At 55.0% G+C, this 12,254-nt stretch overlaps 1 protein-coding gene across 1 annotated transcript; it reads right to left on the bottom strand.

Annotated features, from left to right (window-relative positions):
* Nucleotides 1-2,131: 2,131 nt before the first annotated feature.
* On the bottom strand, nucleotides 2,132-12,200 carry SESN2 (sestrin 2). The gene is made up of 10 exons (XM_058856545.1): nucleotides 12,085-12,200; nucleotides 10,182-10,247; nucleotides 9,221-9,412; nucleotides 8,694-8,876; nucleotides 8,233-8,442; nucleotides 5,026-5,176; nucleotides 4,743-4,858; nucleotides 3,790-3,980; nucleotides 3,221-3,365; nucleotides 2,132-3,142 (listed from the first exon to the last, which is right to left on the bottom strand). The coding sequence occupies exons 1-10, from the start codon at nucleotides 12,160-12,162 to the stop codon at nucleotides 3,056-3,058; spliced, it is 1,419 nt and encodes a 472-aa protein (XP_058712528.1). The 5' UTR covers nucleotides 12,163-12,200; the 3' UTR covers nucleotides 2,132-3,055.
* Between the last annotated feature and the right edge of the window lie 54 nt (nucleotides 12,201-12,254).

The raw sequence follows: 12,254 nt of genomic DNA, 5'->3' as shown, positions 1-12,254 counted from the left end.
TGTAGTGCGGCGGGCGGAGACACGCCCCGCGCGCGGGGCATGCCGGGAGATGTAGTGCGGCGGGCGGAGACACGCCCCGGGGGGACACGGCCCCGGAACCGGGGCCGCTCGGAGCGCGGCTTTGGGGTCAGGGGACAAGCGGGGATTTGGGGTGGGGGATGATGGGGTGCTGGGGGAGGCTGGAGGGAGGCTCTGGGGCCAGGGAGTAACTGGTCACGGGGGTTTGGGGTGAGGAGTGCTGGGTCAGGGCGTGAGCGGGATTGTGGGGCTTTGGGGTGGGGGTTGCTGGGAGTGTGGGGTGAGGCTTTGGGGTTGTAAATGGGTTTGATGGGATGCTGGGGTTGTAGGAATGGCGCTTTGTGGTCAGAGGGTGACGGGGTGATGCAGCGTTGGCATGGGGGGTGATGGGGGGTTGGCAGGCCTGAGATGACGCTTTGGGTTTGCCCGCAGAAGATCGAGATGATGCCCTGGGTTACCTCGGAGGTGGATTTAACCTTTTTCCGGCACGGGAAATCTCACCCTGAAAATCCGAGGGCTCCGGAGGGAGCCGCTGGCTCCCCCAGGCACCACAGCCCGGTCCGGGGCGGGGGTGGAACGAGAAGCGCGTTCAGGTCCCTTCGGAGCCGGAGCGTTTTGGGATGCCGAGGGTGACAGCGGCTGTTCCAGCGCTGGGACCGCGGCTCCCGGCCGGGAAAGCCGCGAGGGGCGGGGAGCCCGGGGACACCGAGCAGCCCCGAGCCCCGGGCCGGTCCCAGCCGGGCTCTGTTACTGCCCAGTTCCAGCCCGGGCAGCGTCTCCAGTGTCTGCTTGCTTCTGCAGGGAATGAGCTGCCCGCACTCAGGGCACGCAGATTTCTCATCTCCAGCCCCACGAGAACACAGCGAGGGCAGCTCAGCCCCAGGAATGCCGACTTTGCAAAGCACTTTGGGTTCCATCAGTCTTGAAAGTGCTCCTTCAGCACAGATTATTATTATTATTGTTATTATTATTACTACAACTATTATTTCCTGTTGCTTTGATGTGTGTTAAACACCACTAACACATTATGTTTTTAAATTGAGGGCAATTGTAGGGAAAAAAAATAGCATCTATTGGAATCATAAGTATCAGCTACAGGTAGGGAGATTATTAACACACCTGCCCTGCAGGACAACAGTGAAAGCTGTGGATAAATTATATATATGTACACAAATTGCAGGCTTTGGTTACGCACCAGACAAGGAATTTATTGGTTTATAATTGTGACCAACTGAAAAAACAAAGGGGGTTAAAGTGATGCAATGACCCAGGTTATGAGCTAAAGGAGATCCCAGGGCTGGCTCAGCTCCCCAGGCCCCCACACAGTGTTCTCTGGTGCTACAGGGTGACACCCTAAAAGTACAGCATTTTGTGGGGGCTCTGCTGTTATCTCCACCAGGAACTTTGGCACAGCCAGCAAAGCCCAGGGAGCCCTGTACTCCTGCCTCAGTTTCCAAAAAAAAAAAGCTGCCCTCAAACCTCTTTCCCCCAAAATAGACTCTGCCCTATAAACTCCCAGCAAACTCTCACCAAGCCTCCCTTCTAGCCCCACTGCCCTCCAGAGCCTGCTCAGAGGGGCAGCATGGCAGCTCCTTCATGGCTGTGGGGGCCAGGGGGTCCCAACCAGCCCAAGCCAGGATCTGGCTCCTCAGGCACACAGGGAAGCACCTTCCATGCAGAGCTGGCCCCTCCTCAGGGATCTTATCAGCAGCTTCCAGGGGCTCCTGCCCACACCCTGATAAGTGCTGGGCTCCACATCATGGGGTTGGGGTGTCCACGGTGCTGCTTCACCTCCCCCTGCCCCACAGCAGCTCAGCTCCATGCCAGCAGTGGATCAGAGCATCCCATGGGACACCCACAGTGTGTCATGCCTAAATCCTGGCTTTCCAGGAAGATGTCACAGCCAGGAAAGACTGGAAACAAGGATAAGGAGAGTTTACTGAAGTCAAACCTATCCCCCTCAGGCAAATGGGGAGAATTCAGACCTCTCACAACCCCCCTTGGACAGCTCAGGGACGCTCCCAGGCATGCCCAGAGCAGCAAGACCCCTGTGCTCTACACATGCCATACAGGATTAGACCTGGGGATGATCAAGGGAAAAGTGAAAAAGAAAAAAGAATAAAAAAAGAACTATTTTATTTTTTTCAAACAAGATTAATAGCAAAGTTACAGAGGCATTTCCATGCCTAGTCAGGAGTTAATATATCCAAAAAATACAGAAATAACTTAAATGGACCTGTGATTCAACAGCCAAACCAAAGGTGGTGATGCTGCTGGCCCTGGCTCCTGCTCCCCCAACAGGCACCTCCATGGCAACCTGTGCTGCTGGGAATTCTCTGGCATATCTGGATGAAGCCATGGTCACCCCATCCCACCCTGCCACCCTCACAGCAGGAGAGGGGCTGAGGGAGCCTGATGCCCCAGCACAGCTAAAGCTGAGGCAGAGGAGATGTGCCAGCGGTTGGAAAACAATGCCAAAAGGCTTAAAACACAGTTATTCCTACCCTTTCCCTGCTCCTGCCCTGGCACTAAGGTTAAAGGCACTTCACATCCCAAACTGCAGGGATGAGGCAGAAAGGTGGGGAGGGGTTCCTGGGCAGCACCGTGTCTCCCAGCACAGCAGGACCCAGAAAACAGGGATGAAGCCCATGATATCCTCTGGCCATCCCTGGCAGGGGGACAAGTCCTCTTCAGTGGCAGCCTTGGTGCCAGGACCTGTCACAGGGGTGTAACACCAGCACTGCACCCACAGATGTCCCAGTTTGGCTTCACTCAGGCTAACCCCAAAAACAGAGCAGTGGAGCACTCACAGCTCTGCCAAGCCCAGGGCAGCACTTTGGGGTCTTCCCAGCCCCAACAGCTTCTTGGGAGCTCCCCTTACCTAGAAGAACGTGCAGGGAAACTCCCACTTTACTTCCACAGCTCTAAGCCCATTAAGCAGGGAGACAACACTCCAGATGAATTTTCAGGGTACCAGCTGCCCCCCAGCCTTGCCCAGGCAGCCAGGGCAGGAGCAGGAGGAGAGGGCAGAGGCAGCTCAGGTCATGTAGCGGGTGACAGCCCTGAGGGCGTAGAGCAGAGCCGCCTGCATCCGTGCCTCCAGCAGCAGCAGGTTGATGTGCACCTATGGCGAGAGCAGAGTCAGGGCACAGGGTCAGCACCCCCAAATACCCTGCCAGGAGGGGAAGAGACGGGGCAGCACCTTCTCTGAGTGTTTGAAGTGCCTCCAGGACTGTGTGTAGATCTGCTTGGTTGTCTTCTCCGGGTAGCAAGCCACTGTCTTGATGTAGATCTTTAAGTTGCGCTCCAGGAGCTGGTTGACCTCCCCATAGTCATAGTCATCATAGCTGGAGAGAGGAGGAAGTGTTATTCCAGCCACAAGCCTTGTGCATTCATAGAATCATGGAATGGTTTGTGTTGGAAGCGACCTTAAAGCCCATCCAGTCCCACCCCCTGGCATAATCATTTATGACCTCTCACTATCCCAGGTTGCTCCAAGCCCTGTCCAACCTGGCCTTGGACACTTCCAGGGATGAGAATTCCACCACCTCTTTGAGCAAACTCTGCCAGAGCCTCACCACCCTTATAGGAATTTTTTACTAAATTCTCCTTTCCCAGGGTTGTTCTGAACCTCAGCCAAGCCCACCAACAGCATCAGTTTGCCTTAGGGAAGCAGCAGCAGCAACACTCTAACCAAGACCAAGCCCCTGGACCTGCTCCTGGGCTCTTCCCAAGGTGGAGAAGAAACTCCAGCCGTGTTTTGGGTTGTACCGGATGCCGAAGACGCAGTGGACGTAGTTCCAGATGGCCCGGCGCAGCACGGAGGTGTCCACGCCACAGTGCATGGCAATGGTGTTGTAGGTCAGGTTGTAAACCACCTGGAACTTCTCATCCAGGAGCTGCCCCATGTCGGGGTACAGGCGGTTGATCAGCGAGTAGCCGTGGTCCTCCCAGGTGTAATCCTGATGGAGAAAGGATGCTGAGGTAGGGGTTTGGTGGGGAAAAGTGGGGTCCCTCTGTCCTGGTTTCAGGCAGGGTAGAGTTAATTTCTTCTCAGTAGCTGTTCCAGTGCTGTGGTTTGGATTTGGAATGAGAAGGGTGCTGGTAACACACTATAGTTTGTTTTTTTTGCTAAGTTGGGTTTATCCTGAGTCAAGGACTTTATTCCTCTTGTTCCAGGCTCTGACAATGGGAGGGAGCATAGCCAGGAGAGGTGACCAGAGCTGACCACCGGGATATTCCACACTAGAGAACATCATGTCCAGTATATAAAGTGGGGGGAGTTACCTGGAAGGGGCCAATCTGGGTTTGGGAAGGGGGGTCTGGCATCAGTCAGCAGGTGCTGAGCAACTGCATTGTGCATCACTTGTTTTTTTCCCTTTTCATTGTCCTTATTATCATTATTTATCATTATCATTGTATTTTACTTTATTTTCAATTATTAAACCATTCATATCTCAACATACAAGTTTTATTTTGATTTTCCTCCCTGGGCTGGGGGAAGAAAGTGGGGGCTGAGTGAGCAGCTGTACTGTGTTTCATCTCCAGCTGGCCTTAAATCACGACACCCTCCAAAGCCAGGGACATAAGGTGGGGTTTCCCCCTAAGTTGACACTTCCCCCCAATTTCCAGCACCTGGTTGCTCAGCTCCAGCCCTTCACCCTCTGTCCACAATCCTGGGAACAACCCTGACCACTCTACCTGAGCCACTGCTGAGCACCCACCTGTGCACGGAAAGTGGGGGGGGCCTGCTCCCCCCTCCGTGTGAAGTCCTTGTATCCAAATTCAGGATCCTCCAGGAAGCAGCGGATGTTGGACTGCAGGGAGGGATCCAAAATACCTAAAAGGCATCAACGCAGCAGCCATGAGCCCAGATGGAGTCAGTGCTGCACTGAGGAGCTGATCCTGCTCTCCCTCAGGCAGATTCTGGTTCCTTTGCCCTTCCTCAGTCTCCCCTGGCCCATGGGGACCTCCTGCCCCCAGACATTTCCCCCTGCACCTCCTCACCTGAGGAAGGGACCAGCAAACTCTCCGTCTTCTGCAGCTCGAAGCGTGTCGCCATCTCCTCCTGTGTGACTCCTTCCTCCTCCAGCTGGTGTTCCTGCAGCAGCTTCATCCTCTCCATCAGCACCTCCACCTCCTGCACGGCATCTGTGCCCTGGGGAAGCACAGGGAAGGGTCAGCCCTGCTCCTGGCTGACCAAAGGGGCCCCCAAGCTCAGATCTGCTGGCACCTGGGGGAGCCCCTGGGCTGCTCAAATGAGCATCTCCCTCTGGGTTTGTCCTGCCCAGATTCCATTTCCAGGCCTGGGAGGAGCAGGAGGTCCTGGGGAGGACTTTGGCACAGCCAGCTCTAAACGGCTGTAGAGCATCAGCTGCTCCAAATAAAGGCCAAGAGATTCCCCAGGAGCTCCAGGGTCCCTCTGCTCTGGGAGAGATGGGGACGCTCAGCCTGGAGAAATCCCCAGGGAGACCTCGGAACTCCTCCCTGCCCCTGAAGGAGCTCCAAGAGAGCTGGAGAGAGACTTGGAACGAGAGCCTGGAGGGATAGGGAAAATAAACGGGAAATGGGGGAAAATCGGGAATTGGGGGAAAGGCGGGAATTGGGAAAAAAAACCTGGGAATTGGGAAAAAAAAAAAAAAGGGAAAAAAAATCCTCGGGAATTGGGAAAAAAAAAAACGGGAATAAAGAAAAAAATGGGAATCAGGAAAAAGGCGGGAATAGGGAAAAAAAATGTGAATGGGGAAAAAAAAAAGGGAAAAAAACCCCTCGGGAATCGAAGGGGAAAAAAACGGGAATCAGGAAAAAAAACACAACGGGAATAAAGAAAATCCCTGGAATTGGGGAAAAAAAAACGGGAATTGGGAAAATCCGGGAAAAATCCCGGGGGGGGGGAGGGGGAGGAAGGGAAAATTTGGGTGGGAATGGGGAAAAATGGGAAAAAGGGGGAAAAATTGGGGAGGATTTGGGGGGAAAAGGGAAAAAATTGGGAAAAATCAACAAAATATGGGTGAAAAGTAGGGAAAAAGAGGAAAATGAAGCCAAATTTGGGTTAAAAATGAGGAAAGAGACTAAATTGGGGCAGATTTTGGGGAAAATGGTCCAAAAAAGGTAAAAAATTTGTTCAGATTTGGGTAAAAAGTGCCCAAAAGGAGCAAAAAAGGCCAAAATTTGGGGTAAAACCCAGAAAAAAATTCAAAATTAATCCAGATTTGGGTCAGAAATGGCCAAAAGTTGGGGAAAGGAGAAAAAAGGGGGAGAAAATTGGGTGGGAAAGGGGCAAAAAAGGGAAAATGAGGCTAAATTGGGGGGAAAGGAGCAAAAAAAAAGAGAAAATTTGGGGGAAAAACCAAAAAAAAAGAGAAAATCTGAAGAAAGGGGAAAAAGAAGAGACACAATTTGGTGGAAAAGTGGAAAAAAAGAGAAAATTTGGGATAAAATGGGAAAAAAGACAAAATTAAAGGGAAAAGTGAAAAAAAAAAGAAGATTTGGGCTAAAAACTGGAAAAAAAAGATAATTGGAAGAAAAAATGGGGAAAAAAAAGAACAAAATTTCAGGGGAAAGTGGAAAAAAAAAGAGAAAATTTGGGATAAAAATGGAAAAAAGAGACAAAATTTGGGGCAAAAATGGGTGAAAATCCCAAAATTCGTCCGGATTTGGTTCCAAAGAGGCCGCAAAGAATCAAATGAGGCCAAATTTGGGTCAAAAACAGGAAAAAAAGAGACAAAATTTGGGGTAAAAATGGGGTAAAAAGGGGAAGAAAAAGAGGGAGATTTGTGCAGGTTTGGGTCCAAAGGTCCATGAAAGGTTCCTGAGGGACTTCCAGAAGGTTCTGGAGCCACCCCAGGGTTCTAGACTATCCTGAATGGTGCTGGGCGGTGCTGAGGTTCTAGATCACTCTGGGGTTCTAGATCACTCTGGGGTTCTAGATCCGGGGTCTAGAACCGGGTTCTAGATCACTCCGGGGTTCTAGATCACTGGTCTAGAACCGGGTTCTAGATCACTCTGGGGTTCTAGAACCGGGTCTAGAACCGGGTTCTAGATCACTCTGGGTTCTAGAACCGGGTTCTAGATCTGGGGGTTCTAGATCGCTTTTCGGTTCTAGATCTGGGGGTTCTAGAGCACTCTGAGGTTCTAGACTATCCTGCCTGGTGCTGAGGTTCCAGATCACTCCGTGGGTCCTGAGGGACTTCCAGAAGGCCCTGGATCCATCCTGAGGGTCCTGAGGTACTTCCAGAAGGTTCTGGATCCATCCCGAGGGTCCTGAAGGCTGCTGTGGTTCTCCTGGTGTTTTGGACTGTCCTGGGTGATCTGGAACCTCAGCACCGGGCGGGGTCCAGCAGAATAGTCCAGAACCCCCAGACTGGTTCCAGAACCTCGGGACTCTCAGGATGGATTATGGGGCTGACATTTGGGGATTTTGGGTGAAAATTCGGGGATTTTGGGAAAATTTTGAGGATTTTGGGTGGAAATTTGGGGATTTTGGGGGAAAATCTGGGATTCTGAGATGAAATTTGGGGATTTGGGGGGAAAATTTGGGATTTTGGGGTGAAATCCTGGGGGATTTTGGTATGAAATCCCGTGATTTTGGGGCAAAATTTGGGAATTTTGGGGAGAAATTTGGGGGTTTTGGGTGGAAATCCCGGCGGGAATTTGGGCTGAAGTCCCGGGGGGGGTTTTGGGGTGAAATCCAGGGATTTTGGGGTTTTTGTGGCCATGTGAGCCCCCGGGAGCAGCAGCAGCGCCCGCGCCGGGGCTGCTCCCACGGTGACACCGAGAGGGCAAAAACCCCGGCCCAGTTTGGGGGGAAAATGGTGGGATCGGGAAAAAAACGGGATTGGGGAAAAATAAACGGGAATTGGGGGAAAATCGGGAATTGGGGGAAAGGCGGGAATTGGGGAAAAAAGAAATGGGAATTGGGAAAAAAAAAAAGGGGAAAAAATCTCGGGAATTGGGAAAAAATTATGGGAATAAAGAAAAAAAATGGGAATCAGGAAAAAGGCGGGAATAGGGAAAAAAAACGGGAATGGGGAAAATAAAACGGGAATCGGGGGAAAAAAACGGGAATAAAGAAAAACAGCCAGGAATTGGGGAAAAAAAACATGGGAATAAAGAAAAAACCGGGAATTGGGAAAAAAAACGGGAATTGGGGAAAAAAAAGCATCCAGCAGCCCAGGGTACACTCACACTCCTGCATGGCACAGCCCCTCTTACCCCAGAGCCCCCCATGCTGTCATCAGAGGCAGGGCTGCTGTTGCTGTGAGGTGAGGGGGCCCAGCAGCTGCTCCCCACATCCTGGTCCTCCTCGCGCTTGATGCCGCAGCCGAAGACAAAGGATGCAAGCGAGTGGTAGTGGGTGAGGAGCACCAGCGCCTGCACCAGCTCTGCCAGCGACCAGCTGTCCTCCCCCGGCTTCAGCAGAGCCTGCAACACACAGCAGGCCTTGGAGAGACTCCCCAGCCCACCACAGCCCAGTGCTGGGGCGAGCCAACGGCAGGGATACAGGAGCGTGTTTGGGAAGTGCCTCACCCACAGACCTGTCGGGGGCGAGTCACCCCTTCCCACTCCACTGAGTCCCTCAGCCCTGAAAGGGGGGGCTGTGCAAGCAGGAATGTGGTCCCTGGGGTCAAGCTGTGTTTTGGGGGGGGGTCTGTGCTGGCAGCATCAGCTCTCACCTCAATGTGCTCTTTGGTGATGAGCCAGGGCCGGTGCGCCAGCAGCTTGTTGATCTCATTGAGGTTCCGGAGTTTTTGAGGGGCGCAGTGCAGCCCCTGCAGCCACGCAGGGTCTCCCCCCACCTGCAGGAACTCCCCCATGTGCAACCCCACCAGGTAGGAGCAGCGGTGCCGGGCTGCTGCCTGCGGGGAGAGCCAGCAGTCAGCCCCCAGCACCGGCTGGGGGACCCCCACCCTGCTACAAGCCCTTGAAGAGGCCAAGGCAGGGAACCCACTCAGCCCACACTCCTGGAGGGTTTTCCCTGGGGAGACAAGTTCCAGACAGGGGGCATTTCCCCCCTCACTATCAGTGCCAGTCCCCAGCGGTCACGGAGGGAGGGTGTTGGGGTACCCTGGGTGGGCACCAATCCCAAATGGGCTTCCAAGTTTTTACGATGTCAGATCAGAGAGGGGCCCATCTGTAGGGTCCCAAATGTCACCCAAGCAACAGTGCTGTGTCCCCACAGCCCCAGGGCCCCCGGGCTCACCATGATGGCAATGTAGTGGCGCTTGTGGTAGGGCAGGGGCCCATCCATGCGCAGCAGGAGGTACTGGGTCTTCCAGAAAATGCTGAGGTACTGGGGGTGCAGCCCCATCACCATGGCGATGTGGTCCACTCTGCCTGCTGAGAGGAAGGCCTCAAGGAGCTGGTGCAGGCTCTCCCCACCTTCCTGCGGGATCTGCAGAACGAGGAGAGGAGGGGATTGAAAGGCTGTGAGCTGTAGGCCCCCACTCATCCCAACATCCCCCTGAGCTAAGTGGAGACTCCCCCAACAAGGATCCAGGCACCCAAGAGCACCAAGAGCAGATCCTCACCCCATTGGAAGCGCCCCGCCTCCGGAACGGACACCGCCGGTGGCCCCCACTCCCAGCCCCAGGGGGCAGAGGGTGTTTGGGGGTCTCCATGACAGATCCCACACAGCCTGTCCAGCTCAGCCTGTGGGTTGGGTTGTTTGTTTGGACTCTGGAGCGCAGGGGAGGAGAGATGGGGGTCAGCCCCCCAGCACAGTGACGAAAGCACAGCGCTATCTCTGCCTGGGGAGGAACATCTGGAAGAGTGAATGTGGGTGCTGAGATAGGGCTCAGGTGCCCTGGGCATTTCAGGGCAGAATGCTGGGGAGCGGGCAGGGCGAGGGTGTGGGTCTTTGCATCGCAGGGGAAGCACAGATGTGTCTGGATGAGTGGGGAAACTGAGGCACGGGCAGGGCAGGTAAACACCGGGGTGAAATACAGCCGTTCCCTCAATCTCCAGAACGACTTCCCCACAGTGCCACAAGGATCCGCTTGGGGTGGGTGATCTCTCTCCAGCCCTCAGCATCCCACCCGCACTAAGCACTAGGAATTGGTGGCTTGGGAATCCTTCCTGTCCTCCCACCCGCAGCAGGGAAGGGTGAAAGAGACCCCCAGCAGGAAGGAGACCCCCACCCAAGTCAATCGCCATGGCTTTACCTCTCCCAGGGGAATGAAGGTGCTGGGGCTCCTCGCCAGCTCCCGGGGAGCCTTGATTCCTCTTTCCTAGGAAGGAAGGCGCAGCCGGGAGTCACCGGAGCCACGGAACATCCCCGTGAGCGTCACCGGAAGGGGTGACTCAGGCGACACCCGGCACGGGCCACGGGGCCATCTCCCCACACCCTTTGCGTCAGGCTGGCAGCGCCTGATGAAACCGGGCTGGGATGTTGCTCCGCTCCCGGACGCGGTGACACAGCGGGACACCGCAGCTGCGGCCCCACGGCTCCCCTCCCGAAACGCGGGTTACCAGCTCCATGGGAAAAGAGGGAGAAACGGGGCAGCGGGGATCGGGAGCAGCACAGCCACCGCACTGTGGTTACAGTCACCAGCGAGGACACGGCCTCTGGGGGTGTCTTTTAAATCCCTCCAGGGATGTGGACTCCACAACTTCCCTGGACAGCCTGTGCCAGAGCTGGACAACCCTTTCACTGAAGATTTTTCCCCCTAATATCCAACCTCAACCTTCCCCGGTGCAACTTGAGGCTGCTTCCTCTTGTCCTGTCAAACTGAGGGGAAACTGAGGCACCGAGATGCTGTGACACCAGACACACAGTCTGCCCCAGCTGCAGCTGGCACAAGGCAGGCTGAGAGTCTCAACAGAGGTACCAGGAGAAGGAGATAATGCTCCGTGAGCAGGAATATGGGTGTGCTGAGTTTTAACCCCACTGGTGCCAGTGCTTAGTCAGGTGTGGTTAAGCCATCCCCGATATGGTGAGGTTAAATAAACGCCATCAGAATCACCCAGCCTCCTAACTGTGTTCCTGCCACAAACTGCTCCTGGGGGACAATAGCAGCATCAGAGCCACCAGCAGTTTCACCCCAGCCTGCTCCAGAGCACTGACTTCAGGCTTTGGCTCATGGCAGGACAGGTACGAGAGTGAGTTCCCTGCTGTTTTCTGTTCCCTGCCTGGGGTCTGTCCTACTCATTGTCCCGGCACTTTCAGTTTCCAGCTCTCCTCTGGTGTAACCATCCTGCTGTGACAACTCCCCCCTGAGCAAAACCCCAAGCTGCAGAGGAACTCGCTGTCCCTGGGGAAACCTGGTGGAAGGGGAATGCAGGAGCAAGAGAAAAAAAGAAAATTTTTTTTGGAGGGGGGAAAAGAAGTCTTGCAAATAGAGGCAATTTCCAGCTTTTCAGGATACTCAGGACATTGGTGGACTGATGTTGCAGACCATTCTGGTTGCTTGGGAAGGTCAAGGAAATCCTGAAAAGCTCCATGGACACCCCAGGACTCCAGTTTTCCACACTGGACTCCAGATGAATAAGCCCTGGGCGATACCAGATGTTTTGGTTAACATGGACATCAGAGATCCTATACCCAGCGTGGGAACAGCAGCATGAGCCAAACTACAGGACAGAACCCCTGGAGCCCCCCAGTCTCCTGTCAGCCCCTCACCTACCCCGACAGGCACATCCCATCACACCTCTGCCTCACCTTCCCTTTGTGCCATACCTGTAAGTTCTGCCCGGCTCCCGAACACATCCCAGCTCATGGAAGTTTGGGAGACCCAAAGGTCTCTCCTTCCAGACGCCCTAAGTGTCCCCTGTCTGGACAGGGCTGCCCCACGCCCAGGAGCCTGTGGGAGCTCCCAGTGCCCAGCCTGCTCCTCAACAGCCCAGGTTTAGCCTCGCTGCAAAGTGGATGAGCCGGAGGGCTGGCGCTGCACCCCGGCCGCTTTCTGGACATGTCCCGGCTTCTCCCCTCCCTGCAGCCGGCCGGGGCGGGTGAGCCCGGGCAGCGGCGCGGGTCGGGGCACACCCAGCGCCTCTCCCAGGGACACCCGTGGGGGCTGCACCCCGTGTGCGCCCGGGGATGGGGTGACACCGCCCCAGAGCCCTTACCTGGCCGCCCCGCCGGGCCCCGCAGCCCCGCTGCTCCCCCGGCCCCGCGGGGCTGCACGGCGAGCCGGCGAACAGCATCACCCTGGGGCTGGGCGGTGGGGACAGCGGGGATGGAGGGGACAGGAGGGGACAGGAAGGGACAGGAGGGGACAGGAAGGGACAGGAAGGGA

Source organism: Poecile atricapillus, chromosome 24, assembly GCF_030490865.1.
Source record: "Poecile atricapillus isolate bPoeAtr1 chromosome 24, bPoeAtr1.hap1, whole genome shotgun sequence".
NCBI classification, from domain to species: domain Eukaryota; kingdom Metazoa; phylum Chordata; class Aves; order Passeriformes; family Paridae; genus Poecile; species Poecile atricapillus.
Note: the sequence above shows the minus strand (reverse complement) of the source record. Positions and strands in the feature narration are given on the sequence as shown.